Raw genomic sequence first — 16,115 nt, 5'->3', positions numbered from 1 at the left:
TTACGTGCGTCGCGTCGATTCGCCCCCTCCCTCCCCGCGCCCCCCCCCCCGCGCGATCGGTCGCGGCGCGGTGCCGGGGAGGCGTCGCGCGCGGGGACGCGCGCGGCGAACCCGGCGGCGGCGTCCGCGCCCCGCGCCCGCGCGCGGCCCGCGCGCGCGCGCCCCCTCGCGCGTCGATCGATCCTCTCTCTTGTCCGTTCCCGAACGATCTTTTTCTCCGATCAATTTTCCGAACTTGGCGACCCCGCGCCCGCCGGCTGACGTTCCCATCCCATCCCTTCCCATCCCATCGCGCAGTGTTTCCGCAAGTGCGATAACGTGCGATGGAGCTTCAGCAACCCCTACTTCGTCCGCGGCGGCGAATCCGCGATGGTGCGCATTCGCAGAAGACTGCCGAAGCCGCGTAACGAAGAAGCCGCCTCCGCGGCGGCGGCGAGACGCGACGCCGCCAGCGCGTCGGCGCCGGCGCCGCCGCTCGAGCCCTCCAACGACGGCGCCGCGGCGGACGCCCGCAACGCGGCGTTGTCGTTGGCGTTGAAGTCGGCGATGGACGCGCGCGCCGCCGCGGAGATCAAAACCGCCGTGGAAGCGCAGGCGCGTTCTATACACTGGTTCCCATACGACCCCGTCCGCGTGGTGAACGCCGATCCTTAAGGACTTTTCCCGGCGTGTCTCTCCGCCCACTCCACGCTTTCAATCCCCGCGCGCGACGCCTTTCGACTCCAACTGACGCCTTTCAACTCCACCCCGACGGTCGCTCGTATGGAACGACCCTCATCAGGCGCAGGTGCAGGCGCAGGCGCAGGCGCAGGCGCAGGCGCAGGCGGCCGCCAGCGCGGACGCGATGGCGCACATTCGCGCGCACCACGGAATGGCGCCGTTGAAGTATGGCGCGACCTCGACCGCGGGGGCGGTCAACACGCGGTTTGAGGTGCGTTCTATACACTGGTCCCCATACGACCCCGTCGCCGTGGTGAACGCCATTCCTTAAGGACTTTTCCCGGCGTGTCTCTCCGCCCAGGGTCCCTCGCTTTCAATCCCCGCCCGCGTTGCCTTTCAACTCCAACTGACGCCTTTCAACTCCACCCCGACTTCGCTTTGTATGGAACGACCTTGAGCCGTCTACGGTGGCGGCTGCGCTCGGCACGCACAGCGCGACGGAGCTGGTTCTGATGCACCGCGTGACGACGTTGGAGCAGGTGGTGGATCAGTTGCTCTCGCTGTTTTACCGTCCCGCCGCACGCGATTCGCGCGTGGCAAGCTCAGGTGGCGATGTCGTCGAACGCGGCGATTCCGGCGGCTGCGACGACGGCGGCGGCGGCGGCTCCCGGATTCGCCGGGTCGTTCGACGCGCTGGCGACGCGACAGCTGTACGAGCAGTGGGCGGGCGAGGCGGCGGCGCGAGGGAGGGATGACGTGCGTCTCTCGCCTAAACCTGGTAAGGATTGATCGAGCGGCGAGGGGAGGGAGGGAAGGGAAGGGTGTTGTATTGGTTACGTGTAGATTAAGTATGTATAGACACGTAGATTAAGTATGTACGAAGGTATTATTAAGATAAGCACATCAAACTACACGCGTGTCTAGCAGACGAACGTACTGCTATCAAACTTATCGATCCAACGCGCGCGCTCGAACGTTTCACCGTTTCACGCCCCTCGGGGTCAACCTCGAGCGTTCTCCCTCTCGACCGACCGACGAACGCGTCCCGCCCCCCTCGATCGATCGCGCTCGCGCTCGATCGATCGTCCCGTCTACTAGGGCTAAGTTGTTACTCGGTCATCACGTCGCGCGCTCGACCGACAGCAGCGGCTCGCCCTCGCGCACCTCCGCGTCGAGTCGCGTCAAGATCTAAAGGTCGTTCCGTACAAAAAGAGTTCTCCGGTCAGTTGAAAGGGGACGCGATCAAATGTTGAAACCGGGCGATGGGTGAAAAACTTTTGCACATAGAACGCACCTCCGTCACCACCATCCTCCGATGCCCGGTCGCGCGCACGTTCAGGCACGCCTTGTGCGTCTCGATGACCACCGCGACGTGCCCCTCGTCGACGACGTCGCCTACCTCGACGTTTATCTCCGCGACGTCGCCGACGACGCCGTCGGGAATGGAGACCTGGTCGCTTATGACGGGCGTGAGGATGCGCCATCGCGCGTCGCCGCGCGCGACCGCGGCGTCGTCGTGCGACGCGCGGAGTTGACGCGCGGCGCACGCGCGCGGCGGCGAGGGCGAGGGCGAGGTCGACGCGCGCGCCGCCGCCGCCGACGCCGACGCGGGGAGGACGGACGCGCGGAGGAGCGACGCGAGCGCGCGCCGCGCGCGAGGGACCGTCGCCATCCGGTGCCGGTATCTCCGCGCGCGCGCGTGTGTTCGTTCGTTCACCGACCTCTCGGTTTCAACATTTGATCGCGTCCCCTTTCAACTGACCGATGAACCTATGTACGCATCGGCGGCCCTCGAAAAAGCCTCCTCGCTCGCGACCCGACCGCGACGCGTCAACGATCCATCCAGTGGACGCCGCGCGGGGGACGCGCGTCGGCATCATGAGCGCTCTTCTCCGAGCCGCGCGCGCGAGCGGCGCTCTGAGAGCGGCGACGCGCGACTTCGACGCGCTCGCCAAGGCGCGTCCGTCGTCCGCGCGCTCGAACGTCCCTCCCCGCGCCCCCGTCGCGTTCGCGCTCGCGCCCTTTGACGAGCGAGCGAACGCGCTGACGAACGAACGCGCCGTCATCGCCCCCTTCCCCCTTCTCCTCCGCAGGCCCCGGGCGCGCGCGCGTTCAGCGTCAGCGCGGTCAACAACGGCGGCATGGGCGTCCCGGTCCCGCCGCACCGCCCGCCGACGGCCCCGGTGCGCGATCGACCGACCGATCGATCGATCGTCGCGCGCCCCGCCCCTCGCCTCGATCGACGCCCGCGCGTCGAGAACCGAAAAAAAAAACCCTACACCGCCGCGCGCGTCGTCCTCCTCCGACTGACGATTCGTATCCCCCCAACCGAACCGACGATTCGTATCCCCAGATCCCGGAAGAGGCCGAGCTCACGTGGGACATCGGCGACGGGAACCCGGAGTCCGCGCTGGACAAGGTCCCGGAGAACGTGCTGTCGAAGCGTGGCGCGGCGGCGTTGTTGGCCACCGGGTTAGGTTTTTTCGTCGGCCTGTATCACTTCGCGGGGTATCTGGATAAGGCGTCCACGGTGCCGTTCGCGCCGAGGACGTACCCGTACAATAACTTGAAGGAGGAGCTCGGCGGGCACGAGGACGGCGGCCAGCCGAAGTGTTGACGAGCGAGCGAGCCGACGCGCGCGGGAGGATCGACGGTATGTCGCGAGCGACGTGATGACAATAATGTCACGACGCGTTCTACAGTATAGGATGTTCGTTCGATCGATCGTCCGTCGTCACCCGCGCGCCCGAATCGCGTCGCCCGAATCCGAATCCTAATCCTAATCCTCCGGCGGAACCACCTCCCCGGTCTCGCGGTCGATCATCACGGGGGGCCGTCGCGCCGCCACCTTCTCCTTGAACATCGCCTGCGCCTCCTCCCACACCCGGTGACTCTCCTCGCCCTTTCCGGGCTTCCGCGTCTTGAGCGCCTCCACGGGGATCTCGTCGCCGCGCTTCGTCGCGCGGCGCCACCAGTGCGTCATCATCCCGAGGTTCTTCTTTCGCACCGTGACGCGCACGCACCGTCGCTCGTCGCCGACGCCGCGCGGCTCGTAGTCTGCGACGACGCGACGATAGGTCGAGGGACGACACGCGTCAGGTATGCGGGTATGCGATTGGTGGATAAATATCCAACGTGTCAAAACGTGAGGTTCACAGCGCGCGAAAGAAAAGAAGTCCTTAAGAAACGACGCGCGACGCGCGAACGGGGTCGTGCGGGGAGCGGTCTCGACGCACCGCACAGCTCCCAGTCGCCGAATTCAAAGTTATCGCACGCGTCGTAATCGTCCAGGTGCCCGTTGATCTCGTCGTCGCGGTCGCGGTGCTCGGGGTCTATCGGATGCGCGAACTCGTCGTCGAGTAACGTGTGGCCCATGTGCGTTACGCTTATCTTCGTCGGCGTGCACTTCACGACGACGTCCTTCGCCTTGGCGCCGGCGGGCGCGAACGCGCTGATCGTCGCCTCTCTCTCGTCTTGGCACCACACGTAGCGCCCGCCGGAACTCTCGCTCTCCCTCTCCTCGCCGCCGTTGAGCGTGAACTTCTCTTTGCGCGCCGCAAACGCGGACGCCGCCTTACTCGCGGCTGTCGTCGCGTCGTCGCCGCTCGAGCCCGCCGCGTTCGCCGCGTTCGCCGCGTTCGCCGGCTGCGCGTTCGCCATCGCCATCGCGTTCGCCGCCGCCGTCGCCGGCGTCGTCCCCGTCAGACGCACCGTCCTCGCGTTCCCGATGGGCGGCGGCGACGGCTCGCCGATCCCTCGCGTCTTCGGGAAGTACCCCGGCGGCGGCTCCGACGGCGGCGGCATCGCGCCGACGTACTCCCTCCTCGGCCCCACGACTGCTTTTGACGCGTCGGACGCGCTCGGAGGCGCTCTTAGTCCGTGCTTCAACGCCCACGCGTCGTCTTCGAAGTACTCTCGCTCGTCGTCGCTGCTGGAGACGTCCGCGGCGACGCGATCGAACCGCGCGTAGTCGATCGCGGACGACCGCCGCGGTGGATCAGGCGGAGGACGCGCGTCCGGATCCGGCGCGCGCACCTCCGCGACGATCGCGTCGCGATCGAGGTTCGGCCCTCCGAACGTCACGCGGCTCGGGCCCTCCAGACGCGTGACCCGCGGCGCGCCGCGGCGGCGCGCGGCGTCGTCGTCGTCGCCGTCGGCGCCGACGTCGAGCGCGTCCCACTTAGAGTAGTCGACCATCGCGGCGGCGAGGCGAGGCGAGGCGCGCGCGCGGAAGGATGCCGGGACGAGGCGAGCATCACCGTCGTCGTGGCTAAAAAATTATGACTTTTGTTCTCAGGTCGTCGATTGTATTCGTACGAAAAAAACGTATGCGGCCCAGTCAGGACGCGACGCCCCGTACGCGTACGCGCGCCGATCGCGTCGACTCGTCTTGTCTTGTTCCCCCGCGCGTCTCATCACGCCGCGCGGAAGCCACGGTGCGTCGCTCGCTTCCATCCCTCTCGCGTCGTCGTCGTCCTCCTCCTCCTCCTCTCGTCGGACGGACGTACGTCGTTCCTCGCCCGCGGCGTCACCGACCCGCGCGGCGCGGCGCGGCGTCCGTCCGTCCGCGGCGTCGTCGACTCCCTCCCATCCCATCTTCGGACGCGTCCTCGTCTCCCTCGCGTTGTCGACATCGGAAGATGAAACGCGACGGACGCGCTCGCGCGCGCCCGCCCGCGGTCTCGTCCCCGTCCGCCCCGTCCACCCGCACCACCCCGCGCTCCCGCGCTCCCTCGCCGACGGACGTCGTCCTCCCCCGACCGCGCACGCCGCAGAAGACGCCGCGAACGTAACGTCGCGGGCACGGTCCCCCGCGCGGACGGATCTCGCCCCGCGTCTCCGGGTGTCCGCGTTGAAAAAAAGGGACAGCTGTCGTCGTCGTCGTCGTCGTCGTCGTCGTCGTTCTCGTCGTCGTTCTATCAAACAAACATGGGCGACCTCGGCGGCGGCATCGCGATCCGCGAGAAGGCGATCGCGCTGGTGAAGGAAGCCGTGGAGAGGGACAAGGCGTCGGAGTACGCCGCGGCGTTCAAGCTCTACACGTCCGCGCTCGATCACTTCACCGTGTATCTGAAATACGAGAAGAATCCGATGATGCAGCAGGCGCGTCCCGTGTCACACCGGTTCCCATACGACCGCGTTCGCGTTGTGAACTTCATTCCTTAAGGACTTTCTCTCCCGGCGGGGCGGTCGTCTCTCTCCGCCCAGGGTCCCTCGCTCACAATCCCGACAACCCTGCGGCGGCGCCTTTCAACTCCGCCCCTGACGCCTTTCAACGACTCCGCCCCGTCGTCGCTTCGCGCGCACCGTCGACCCTCAGACCATCAAGACCAAGTTCACGGAGTACCTGGAACGCGCGGAGGAGCTCAAGAAGCTCATGGACGCGGACGACGCCGCCGCGGACGGGCGCACGAACCCGAACGCGTCGCCTGAGCTCATCAAGGCGCGGCCGAAGGATACTAAGAAGGGCGGCGTCGGGAAGGGGGGCGCGGAGGACGACGAGATGAGCAAGATGCGCGGCGCGCTCGGTGCGCGCCCACGTGTCTCTTCGCGACACGTGTCTCTTCCCCGACCGCGCGCCGTTCCACGTCACCGAATCTATTCGAATCGCAATCATCACTCGCTGACCACTCTGTGGCCTCCGCGCGTCGCCGCCCACCCGTCCATCCGCCCGCCCGCCCGCAGGCGGAGCCATCGTCACGGAAAAGCCGGACGTCAAGTGGGACGACGTCGCGGGCCTGACCTCGGCGAAGGAAGCGCTGAAAGAGGCGGTCATCCTCCCGGTCAAGTTCCCGCAGTTCTTCACCGGGAAACGCAAAGCGTGGAGCGGTTTCCTTCTGTACGGTCCCCCCGGCACCGGGAAGTCTTTCCTCGCGAAAGCGGTGGCCACGGAGGCGGACTCGACGTTTTTCAGGTGCGTTCTGTTCACTACAAACATTTTTTCACCCACCGCTCGGTTTCAATATTTGATCGCGGACCCTTTCAACTGACCGGTGAACTAACTATTTTTGTATGGAACGACCCTCATCCATCAGCATCTCATCCTCCGACCTCGTCTCGAAGTGGATGGGCGAGTCCGAGAAGCTCGTGAACCAGCTCTTCACGATGGCGAGAGAGAAAAGCCCGTCGATCATCTTCATCGACGAGATCGACGCGCTGTGTGGCGCGCGCGGCGAGGGCGGCGAGAGCGAGGCGTCGCGGCGGATCAAGACTGAGATTCTCGTGCAGATGCAAGGGGTGGGCAACGAAGCGGGCCGCGTCTTGGTGCTCGCGGCGACGAACACGCCGTACCAGCTCGACCAGGCGGTTCGAAGGCGGTTCGACAAGCGGATATACATCCCGCTGCCGGACGCGCCCGCGAGGGCGCACATGTTCAGAGTGCACGTGGGAGAGACGCCGCACGATCTCACAGACGCGGATTTTCAGGCGCGTTCTATCTCACGCCGGTCCCCATACGACCCCGTTCGCGTGGTGAACGTCGATCCTTAAGGACTTTCTCTCTCGGCGCATCTCTCCGCCTACGTACCCCTCGCTTTCAATCCCCGCCCTCGGCGCCTTTCAACTCCACCTGACGCCTTTCAACTCCACCCCGACGTTCGCTCGTATGGAACGACCCTCAGTCGCTCGGCGCGCAGAGCGAGGGGTTCAGCGGCAGCGACATCGACCACGTCGTCAAAGACGTCCTGTACGAGCCCGTGCGAAAGACGCAGGAGGCGACGCACTTCAAGACGACCACCGGACCCGACGGCGACGAGCGGTACGTCCCGTGCTCGCCCGGCGACCCCGACGCGTGGGAGCGGACGCTGGAGCAGCTGGCGGAGGCGCGTCCCATCTCACACTGGTCCCCATACGACCGCGTTCGCGTTGTGAACTTTATTCCTTAAGGACTTTCTCTCCCGGCGGTCATTTATCTCCGCCCAGGGTCCCTCGCTTTCAATCCCGACACACCTCGACGCCTTTCAACTCCACCCCTGACGCCTTTGAAATCAATCCACCCCGACAGGACGGGCTCGGGGAGAGGGTGCATCCGCCGCCGATCTCGGCGAACGACTTCAGGAAGGTGCTGGCGCGCGCGCGGCCGACGGTGGCGGCGGGGGACTTGGAGGAGCACGAGCGGTTCACGAGGGAGTTTGGGGAGGAGGGATGACGCGTTCGCGTTCGCGTTCGCGTTCGTATCGTGTGAGAAGACGGGTAGGCGCGTCTCTCGTTCATCGTTCGCACTCATTCGCCGCGGCCTGATGCGTCCCGACAGAAATTACGCGTACACGTACTCGTACTCTATGTGTATTTAGTTTGAATCGAACGCGCGCAACTACCTGCAACTGGTCCATCGCGATCGGGGCAACTCTTCGCGAGTTTTATTAGGGCAAGAAGTCGTTCGGCGCGTCCGTCAGAGATCGCCGCGCGCGCGTCGGCACGCGCTCCGATCGATCATGGGCGCGCCTCCCACGAAGTTCCCGTCCGGGTTCGACACCTCGCGCGTGTGGTCCCCCGCGGGCGGGTGGTTCGCCGATCCCAAGGCGTGGAAGCGGAACACCGCGATCGGGTTCCTCGCCGCGGGCGCCGCGGCGGTCGCGATCTTCAGCTACAGCCGGAAGGTGGAGGTGCGCGCGCGACGCCGCCCCCGCTCCTCTCCGCTCTCCGCTCGCGTCGCGGCGCGGCGCGCGACCGCGACTTTTTCTTCGAATCGATCGCGGCGACGCGCGCGGTCGATCGACCGCCGCGGCGGCTTCCGAACGAGCGAACGCCTCGCCGCTCTCTTCCGTCCACCCATCCATCCATCCTCGCGCAAATGGCGTCGTCTCTCCTCTGACCGACGCGACGACGCCTCTCTCGTCCGTCTCCTCTTCTCTCGCAGCAACGCCCGCTGTCGCCGACGCGACGGATCCCGAGCCAGGCGTGGTGCGACAACTTCCCGGAGGACGCGCCGAAGAAGTGAGCGCGCGAGCGTCGATCGTCGCGGACGCGCGCGGATCCTCGTCGCGCGCCCTTCTCATCACGCGCCGTCAGTCGCCATCCGCGGCAGGCGGCGCGTGATTGTAATTATATTTACTCTAAGCATCGCGTCAAAGTCCTCATCGAACGCTGCTAACACAACCCGAAGCACGTGTTCCGCCCGCGCTCCGCGCGCTCCTCTTCCCTCCGCCGCCGCTCCTCCTCCGCGGTCGCGAGCCGCCGCCGCTCGCGCCGCCCCTCCTTCCGTCTCGACTGCTCCGCCTTTATCTTCTCCGCGTAAAACGCGTCCGCGTCCTCCGTCGTCGGCGTCTTTCGGAGCGAACGTCGGGGTGGAGTTGAAAGGCGTCAGAAGCGGAGTTGAAAGGCGTCGAGGGCGGGGATTGAAAGCGAGGGACCCTGGGCGGAGAGATGCGCCGGGCAAAGTCCTTAAGGATCGGCGTTCGCCACGCCGACGGGGTCGTACGGGGACCAGTGTGACATAGAACGCACCTTTCGCCCCTGCACCTTTTCCAACACCAACACCAGGAGCGACTTGGGCATGTAATACGGCCGTCCCATGCTGCCGTCGTTGCGCTCCGTGTCCTCGCAGAAGCACTGCACGAGCGTCTCCATCGCCTCGGTGAACGCGACGACGAACGCGGAGAACATCGCCGCGGCGAATGCTGCGGCGAATAATCCGGGAAATAACGAGTTGTTCAAATCGTCCTGCGCCACGAGGAAGCTCACGTGCAAGAGCATCGCGACGCAACTCACGGTCGCGCCCATGGTGAGCAAGCACCCGCACACGAGCACGGACCGCGAGGCGTCGAAGCACAAGTCGACGAGCGGGCCGTGGCGCATCTTAAGGTGCAGCTGGTACCGCGCCGCGCGCTTCAACGCGACTCCGTGGAGCGCGATCTGGCACACCGCGCCCGGCTGGTACGCCAGCGCGTCGTTCCCGGGATTCCACGCGCCCCTGCCGCCCTTCCGCCTGAGGTGCGTTACATACAAAAATAGTTCATTCGTCGGTCAGTTGAAAGGGACCCACGCGATCGAGCGTTAATAAAACCGAGGGATGGGCGAAAAACGTTTGCATACAGTAGAACGCACCTAAACGTCAAGTAGTACGCGCGGCTCGCGAGCTGCTTCGGCGCGTACAGAAGGATCCAGGTCGCGAGCATCGCGAGCGAGCCGGCGTGAAACGCCAGCGTCCGGTGCAGCGCGGTGTAAAACGTCGTCTCGCGGCACCGCTCGTTCCTCGGCTCTTTGCTCCAAAACCACGCGCAGACGTGCATCGAGACGACGCAGCGCACGCAGAGCACGATGAACAGGATCCACCACGCCGCGCCGACGACGACGAGCGCGCTGAGGACAGTTCACCGGAAGGGTCAGTTGAAAGGGGGAGCGATCAAATGTTGAAACCGAGCGGTGGGTGAAAAACTTTTGTATAGAACGCACCTGAGGACGCGGTAGATGATGTGCATCGGCGCGGTATTCTCATCGTACTCCGTCCCCATCGACTCGGACGCGAGCGCGGAGAGGTACACGAACGCGGTGCCGAAGAAGGACATGACGGCGACGAGCGGGATCGTCGTCGTCGTCACGATGGTCATCATGAGCTCGGCGTTTTGTAAGATTTCCGCCGCCTGGTCCAAAAACAGCACCGCGACGTGCAACGCTTTCCTCTTGACGAACAGCACGCCCACGAGGAACACCGCGATGAGCAAGAGCACCGCCCCGAGGAACGGCCACGCGGTGTCCAGGTGCTCGCCGTACGTGAGACGCGCGTCGACGTCGTTCTTCGCGACGTCGTCGACGGCTTCGCTCGACGCCAGCGGCGACGCCGCCAGGCACATGCACAGCCCCCCGAATATCGTCACCGCGACGCCGCCGACGCACGAGACGATCGTGAACGCGAACGCGTCGCCCTCGAGCACGAGCGCGAGCACGTACGCGACGACGAAGGAGATCACGATGCCGAGCACGATGGCGTATCTCGCCGTGAGCACGTCGCCTATGGCCACGTTGCTCACGAACCGCTCCAGGGTGTTCACCGGCTCCGACGCGATCTTAAAGGCGGCGTCGATCGTAGCTTGTCGCGTCGACGCGGGCTGCGACTGCTCCGCCATCTTCGCCGGGACACACGCGTGGAACGCGGCGGAGTAATCGAGCGCGGCCTCGACCCAGACGCCGCCGGCGCAGTCGGACGCGGGCGGCGCCGCCGCGAGCAGCGACCGTGTGGGTCCCGTAGTCTCTGTCCGATCATCGTCATCCGTCCAATCGTCGTCGTCGGCTTCTTCTTCGAGCAACCTCCGCCTACTAAACCGCCGCCGACCGCTCGCGACGACGCCCTTCCCGCCGCCGACGCACATCTGCTGCCCGATCGTCGGGCACTTCTCCACGCAGACCGCGTCCCTGTCGCTCCCGGACGTGTCGTTCGGATGCCAGAGGTACCTCGACCCGCCCACGCCTTCGCCGGCGCCGCACAGCGCGCCCTGAGGGTCGTTCCATACAAAGCGACGTCGGGGTGGAGTTCAAAGGCGTCAGAAGCGGAGTCGAAAGGCGTCGCGGTGTGTCGGGATTGAAACCGAGGGACCCTGGGCGGAGAGATGCGACGGGCGAAGTCCTTAAGGATCGGCGTTCACCACGCGAACGGGGTCGTATGGGGACCAGTGTGAGATAGAACGCGCCTGAGCGTTATTCAGGTACCACAGGTACGCGTCGTCGCCGCTCTCGATCGCGACCGCGCCGAGAATGAGGCACAGCGCGGTCAGCACGCACATGATGTAGACGCCCCACCCGTCGCGGAACCGCCTGGGGTAGCTCTCCGGGCCGACAAAGTCGAGCTCGTGCGGTATCGTCTCGTGCCACCGCGCGATCGCCTTCGCCTTGCCGGAGGAGTACCGCGCGCCGTGCTTCGTGTTCCTGGGGCTCTTGATTCCCGCCGGGTTCGCCGTCGTGACGTCCCCGGGCGGCACGCCGTTACCACCGAAGGTTGGTCCCGCGTCGAAGACCTCGCCGCGTCGGCGGCGCTCCTCGTCCGCCTCCTTCTCGCGCTTTTTCGCGTCTTGCATCCGAGCCATCGGCCCGCGCTCGGCGTAGTCCCACTCGTCGTACGGATCCTGCGGGCGCGCGCGCGGACGGACGGGACGGCGTCAGAGGGAGGACGAGGAGGAGGAGGAGGAGGAGGAGGGATGGCGCGGGGGATTGGGGAACGCGCGCGCGCGCGGAGGAACGATCGGACCGGACGTCTCGAAGAAGCGCAAACGGGGGACGAGACGCGATGCGATGGACGTCGTTCCAGTCGTCGCACCGGAAGACCGTTCGCGCTGTCGAGCTCGCTCTCCGCGTAGCTCCCACTCGCGGCGTACGACCGCGCTCGCTCGACGTCGTCGTCGCGCTCGTCGTAGTCCGTGTACGCCGCGACGGAGTTTGTCGTCCTCCCCGACCGCGACCGCCGCGGGGAGTACGTCGTCGACGCGGCGACGCGGTTGCTCATGATGGCGGCGCGCGGTGGTGTTGGCCCCGCGCGTCGCTTCCGCCTCTGGCAGCGCGCGCGCCCTCGAAGTGCCGAGCGCGGGATGGATGATTCGCTCTTTTTTCTTCGCAAGCAAGCCGTTGACCAATGAAAGCCGCGGCCTCGGTAGCCTGACTAAAAGCTCGTACAGTACCCACCGCGCGCGTACGTAGTACAGGAGACGCGCGCCCGCACTGTCGGCCGCTGCCCTCTCAGAGCCGTTTCTTCGGACGCTCCCAGTGGCGCCCGCGCGATGTCGTGGTCGCGCTCGCCCGCGCGATGGCGCGACGACGCCGCCGCCGCGGCGACGCCCCCCCGCAGAGCGTCGTCGAGCGCGGCTCATCAGACGCGGAGCGCCGCGCGGCTCGAGCCGAGCACGCCCGCGACGCGGCACGTCGCGCACTGGAGCGGCGAACGGCGCGTCGGGCGCGGCGGAGTCGGACTCGGATCTTCTCCGCTTCGAGACGCGAGCAACGGCGACGCCGTCGCCGCGTCGCCGCCGCCGCCGCCGCCGCCGTTCGCGTTCAAGACGACGACGTACGCGCCGACGCCGTGGACGCCGCCGACGCCGCGCGACGACGTCGACGACGACGCGGCCAGCGATGCCATCTCGACGCTTCGACGCGACGCCGAGCGTGCGCGCACGCTGCGGAACGAGCTGCGAGTCCTCGCCGTCGGCGCCTCCTCCTCCTTCTCCTCCTCGGACGCGACGTCCAGGCTCGCGGCGGCGCTCCTCGCGAAAGGGGACGAGCTCGCGCGGGTGTGCGACGGCGTCGTCGCCGCGTCCGCGCGCGTCGCGACGACGAACGCGCGGGATCGGGTCGATCGATCGACGGACGGCGACGCCGCGGAGGCGAGGGCGCGTCGCTTGGATCTCGAGCTCCTCGACGCGAAGGACGCGCTGGTCGCGCGACGGCGCGAGTGCGTGCGCCTTCGCGTTTTGGCGGAGGAAGCGACGGCCGCGAGGGACGCGGCGTCGTCGGGGGCGACGCGTACGCGCGAAGAGAAGGAGAAACGTAGCCTCGCCGTCGGCTACGCGATGGCGCGCGCGAAGCGACGCGTCGAGCTCGGCCGACGATTCCGCGCGTGGAGCTCGTGGGCCTCGCGAAGCCTCGCGCGGCGCTGGTGCGACGCGCGCGAGACGCGCGCGCGCGCGACGGCGAAGGCGTTCGCCGGGTGGAGAGGACGCGTTCTTCCTCTCGACCGCGAACGCGCCGCCGCCGTCGTTCGCGCCGCGGCGTTCGCGACGTGGCGCGCTGCCGCGACGCGATCCTCGCGCGAGCTGCGCGAGACGTTGGACGCGGTGCGCGCGAGCGCGGCGACGGACGTCGAGCGCGCGATGGAACGCGCGGCGGCGGCGGAGCGATCGTCAGTCGCGTCGCTCGAAAAAACGCGCGACGTCCAAGACGCGCTCGAGGCTTTCGAGAGGCACGCGGCCGCGCGCGACGACGCGAAAACGCGCGAGCTCGACGCCGTCCGCGCGCAAAAAGCGGACGCGCGCGAGGAGATCGCGAGGCTCGAGAGGAGATTGTCGGAACGCGCGTCCGAAGCGGCGGTGCGTTCGTATTTACACCGGTCCCCATACGACCGCGTCGGCGTGGTGAACGCCGATCCTTAAGGACTTTTCTTCCCGGCGTCACTCTCCGCTTATCACCCCTCGGTTTCAATCCCCGCCCCTATGACGCCTTTCAACTCCACCCCTGACGCCTTTCAACTCCTCGCGCGAAACTGAAAGGCGTCGGAGGCGCTCCTTTCGGCGACGCGGCGCGAGCTCAAGGAGGCGCGAGACGGCGCCGCCGCGAAGAGGGCTTTTACTTGCGCGTCGTGCGACGACGCGCGGCGCGAGCTGGAGGGCGCGAAGATCAAGCTCGCGGCGACGATCACGGATCTCGGCGCGGCGCGGCGGGAGACGAGGCGACTCGAGGCTGAACTGTCGGAGAAGGCGAACGAACTGTCGGAAAAAGTTGCCGCGTCGTTCGCCGCGTCGGCGGACCTCGCCGAGCTGCGCGCCGCGTCAGATGCCACGTCATCCGCCACGTCGGCAGAACTCGCCGAGCTGCGCGCCGCGCTCGAGGCGAGCGACGCCGCGACGAGAGCCGCGGAGGCGCGCGAGAGGGAGACGCGCGACCGCGCGACGTCGCAGATCAAGACGGCGACGGACGCGGTGGAAGCCGCGGTCAGGCGCGTTCGTCGTCCTCGCACTGGTCCCCATACGACCGCGTTCGCGTGGTGAACGCCGTTCCTTAAGGACTTTGCCCGGCGATTCTCTCCGCCCACACCTCGCTTTCAATCCCCGCCCTCGGTGCCTTTCAACTTCAACTGACGCCTTTCAACTCCACCCCGACGTAACAGATACGCGACGGAGCAGAACGAAGAGACCGCGCGGCTTCATCGCGCCGTCGCCGCGCTCGAAGCGACCGCGACCGAGGCGCTCATCGCGGCGACAACCGCGGAGGCGTCCGCGCGATACCAGGACGAAGAGATCGCGAGGCTTCGCGCGGCGCTGACGGACGCGCGACGCGACGCGAGCGAAGCGCGCGACGTTCTCAAGACGCGGGGGGAGAGAGCGGGAGGCAGCCTCACGCGCCGGGGGCCCCAATCGCGCGCGTTCGCCGCGTGGCGCGACGCGACCGTCGACCGTCGACGCGCGATTAGGGGCGCGGAGGGCATCGAGCGACGGCGAGAGACGCGGACGTTGACGGTCCGTTTCGAGGCGTGGCGCGAGTTGACGGACGTTCGAAACGCGTTTCGACGGAGAGTCGCCGCGACGGAACAGGCGCGTTCTATACACTGGTTTCCATACGACCCCGTTCGCGTGGTGAACGCCGATCCTTAAGGACTTTGCCCGGCGTTTCTCTCCGCCCACACCACGGTTTCAATCCCCGCCCTCGGCGCCTTTCAACTCCAACTGACGCCTATGAACTCCACCCCGACGTCGCTTTGAACATCGGACACTCGCCCAACAGCGGACGAGGGCGCGCGTCGTCATGGCGGTCGCGCGCGCGTGGGATGCGGAGACGCGGCGGGAGAAGCGCATTCGCGCGCTGACGCGGCGGCATCGATGGAAAGCGGAGCGCCGCGCGATGCGAGCGATCGTGGACGCGTGGCGGTGGGAGGTGTTGACGTCAAAATCGACGAAGAAAGAGGCAAAGGACGACGACGGGATTCGCGGCGGCGGCGGAGTGCCGCCGGCGGCTGTCGAAGAGGCGCGCGTCTCGCTCCGCGTGTGCGTGATCCAACCGCCGCCGCCGCCGCCGATGCCCTCGGCGTCGATGAGGGAGTCGCGAGAGACGCAGACGCCGACCGCGGCGCGAGCGAAGATCTTTCATCGCGAAGAAGAGACGACGACGGCGCCGGCGACGAGGACCTTCCTCGTGAAAAAAACGAAGAAGAAGAGACCGGCGATTCATTCAGCCGTCAAACGCTGGCACGGCGCCGCGTACGCGCCGCCCACGAGACCGAAACCGAAGCCGGCGTCGACGCTCGTCACGCCGCGCCGAATCCGCCGCGAGACTGGTGAAACTGCCCTCGTCTCACCGCCGAAAACGGCGGCGTGGGACGCGTCGATTTACAAACCCCCGGAGACGGCGACGCCGCCGCCGTGGATGCCCCTCGGCGATTCCCCCGCGATGGCGAGCGTTGCCGCCGCCGCGAAGGCGGCGTTGAAGAGCGCGAGGCGACGCGAGCCGCTGCCCGCGACGCCCAGCGACGACACCTTCGCGGGGTTGGATCTGGGGGACCCGACGGACGACGACGAGGAGCCGCCGGCGCCGAAGAGGGTCCCCGGGCGCGGCGGCGGCGCGCCCAAAGTGCGCGCCAAGTACTGGGTTTCGTCGCGCGGCGGCTCGCGCGTCGACGCGCGCGCGGCGAGACGCTCGGACGCGCACTACGAGCACTACGACGTCGCGCGTAACGCCGAATGAATAGCACCTAGCTACTAGTATGATAAGTAAAGAATGGCCTAATTAATACTGACGACGCGACACCCGTCGATCTGATCTAC

General features: G+C 67.1%; 9 protein-coding genes across 9 annotated transcripts in view; 6 read left to right on the top strand and 3 right to left on the bottom strand.

The window, feature by feature from the left end:
• Positions 1–654, top strand: part of MICPUCDRAFT_43666 (heat shock transcription factor) — a gene marked incomplete at both ends in the record, with an annotated part of 1,134 nt that extends 480 nt beyond the window's left edge. Inside the window, one exon of the mRNA XM_003064783.1 lies at positions 298–654. Within this exon, the coding sequence (XP_003064829.1) occupies positions 298–654 (357 nt within the window). The remainder of the gene's footprint in view (positions 1–297) is intronic.
• Positions 655–777: 123 nt separating this feature from the next.
• On the bottom strand, positions 778–984 carry MICPUCDRAFT_54716 (uncharacterized protein; the record flags this gene model as incomplete). The annotated part of the gene is made up of 1 exon (XM_003064660.1): positions 778–984. One exon carries the CDS (start codon positions 982–984, stop codon positions 778–780), a length of 207 nt encoding a protein of 68 aa, XP_003064706.1.
• Positions 985–1,975: 991 nt separating this feature from the next.
• MICPUCDRAFT_54715 (uncharacterized protein) lies at positions 1,976–3,277 on the top strand (the record flags this gene model as incomplete). The annotated part of the gene is made up of 2 exons (XM_003064782.1): positions 1,976–2,363; positions 2,754–3,277. The coding sequence occupies 2 exons, from the start codon at positions 1,976–1,978 to the stop codon at positions 3,275–3,277; spliced, it is 912 nt and encodes a 303-aa protein (XP_003064828.1).
• A 162-nt stretch (positions 3,278–3,439) lies between these two features.
• MICPUCDRAFT_43664 (uncharacterized protein) lies at positions 3,440–4,857 on the bottom strand (the record flags this gene model as incomplete). The annotated part of the gene is made up of 2 exons (XM_003064659.1): positions 3,440–3,717; positions 3,897–4,857. The coding sequence occupies 2 exons, from the start codon at positions 4,855–4,857 to the stop codon at positions 3,440–3,442; spliced, it is 1,239 nt and encodes a 412-aa protein (XP_003064705.1).
• A 228-nt stretch (positions 4,858–5,085) lies between these two features.
• On the top strand, positions 5,086–7,887 carry MICPUCDRAFT_67802 (uncharacterized protein). Its single transcript, XM_003064781.1, has 7 exons — positions 5,086–5,096; positions 5,436–5,763; positions 5,981–6,188; positions 6,346–6,574; positions 6,696–7,086; positions 7,281–7,481; positions 7,664–7,887. Exons 2-7 carry the CDS (start codon positions 5,590–5,592, stop codon positions 7,805–7,807), a joined length of 1,347 nt encoding a protein of 448 aa, XP_003064827.1. The 5' UTR covers positions 5,086–5,096; positions 5,436–5,589; the 3' UTR covers positions 7,808–7,887.
• A 206-nt stretch (positions 7,888–8,093) lies between these two features.
• On the top strand, positions 8,094–8,599 carry MICPUCDRAFT_54712 (uncharacterized protein; the record flags this gene model as incomplete). The annotated part of the gene is made up of 2 exons (XM_003064780.1): positions 8,094–8,264; positions 8,519–8,599. The coding sequence occupies 2 exons, from the start codon at positions 8,094–8,096 to the stop codon at positions 8,597–8,599; spliced, it is 252 nt and encodes an 83-aa protein (XP_003064826.1).
• Positions 8,600–8,615: 16 nt separating this feature from the next.
• Positions 8,616–12,144, bottom strand: MICPUCDRAFT_54711 (choline transporter like family). The gene is made up of 6 exons (XM_003064658.1): positions 11,909–12,144; positions 11,250–11,717; positions 10,054–11,090; positions 9,706–9,960; positions 9,106–9,586; positions 8,616–8,925 (listed from the first exon to the last, which is right to left on the bottom strand). The coding sequence occupies exons 1-6, from the start codon at positions 12,092–12,094 to the stop codon at positions 8,749–8,751; spliced, it is 2,604 nt and encodes an 867-aa protein (XP_003064704.1). The 5' UTR covers positions 12,095–12,144; the 3' UTR covers positions 8,616–8,748.
• Positions 12,145–13,151: 1,007 nt separating this feature from the next.
• Positions 13,152–14,251, top strand: MICPUCDRAFT_67797 (uncharacterized protein; the record flags this gene model as incomplete). Its single annotated transcript, XM_003064779.1, has 1 exon — positions 13,152–14,251. One exon carries the CDS (start codon positions 13,152–13,154, stop codon positions 13,728–13,730), a length of 579 nt encoding a protein of 192 aa, XP_003064825.1. The 3' UTR covers positions 13,731–14,251.
• An 848-nt stretch (positions 14,252–15,099) lies between these two features.
• MICPUCDRAFT_67796 (uncharacterized protein) lies at positions 15,100–16,083 on the top strand (the record flags this gene model as incomplete). The annotated part of the gene is made up of 1 exon (XM_003064778.1): positions 15,100–16,083. One exon carries the CDS (start codon positions 15,100–15,102, stop codon positions 16,033–16,035), a length of 936 nt encoding a protein of 311 aa, XP_003064824.1. The 3' UTR covers positions 16,036–16,083.
• Between the last annotated feature and the right edge of the window lie 32 nt (positions 16,084–16,115).

This window comes from Micromonas pusilla (genome assembly GCF_000151265.4).
Source record: "Micromonas pusilla CCMP1545 genomic scaffold MICPUCscaffold_18, whole genome shotgun sequence".
Lineage (NCBI taxonomy): Eukaryota > Viridiplantae > Chlorophyta > Mamiellophyceae > Mamiellales > Mamiellaceae > Micromonas > Micromonas pusilla.
This window is presented reverse-complemented; position numbering and strand designations above follow the sequence as displayed.

Excerpts from the sequence above, each read along its gene's own strand:
- MICPUCDRAFT_67802 (XM_003064781.1), top strand. The coding sequence starts at position 5,590 with ATGGGCGACCTCGGCGGCGGCATCGCGATCCGCGAGAAGGCGATCGCG. Across the intron at positions 6,575-6,695 it reads GCGGACTCGACGTTTTTCAG|CATCTCATCCTCCGACCTCG; the intron begins GTGCGTTCTGTT and ends CTCATCCATCAG. Across the intron at positions 7,482-7,663 it reads CGCTGGAGCAGCTGGCGGAG|GACGGGCTCGGGGAGAGGGT; the intron begins GCGCGTCCCATC and ends CCACCCCGACAG.
- MICPUCDRAFT_54711 (XM_003064658.1), bottom strand. The coding sequence starts at position 12,094 with ATGAGCAACCGCGTCGCCGCGTCGACGACGTACTCCCCGCGGCGGTCG. Across the intron at positions 11,718-11,908 it reads ACAGCGCGAACGGTCTTCCG|GATCCGTACGACGAGTGGGA; the intron begins GTGCGACGACTG and ends GCGCGCCCGCAG. Across the intron at positions 9,587-9,705 it reads GCGTACTACTTGACGTTTAG|GCGGAAGGGCGGCAGGGGCG; the intron begins GTGCGTTCTACT and ends AACGCACCTCAG.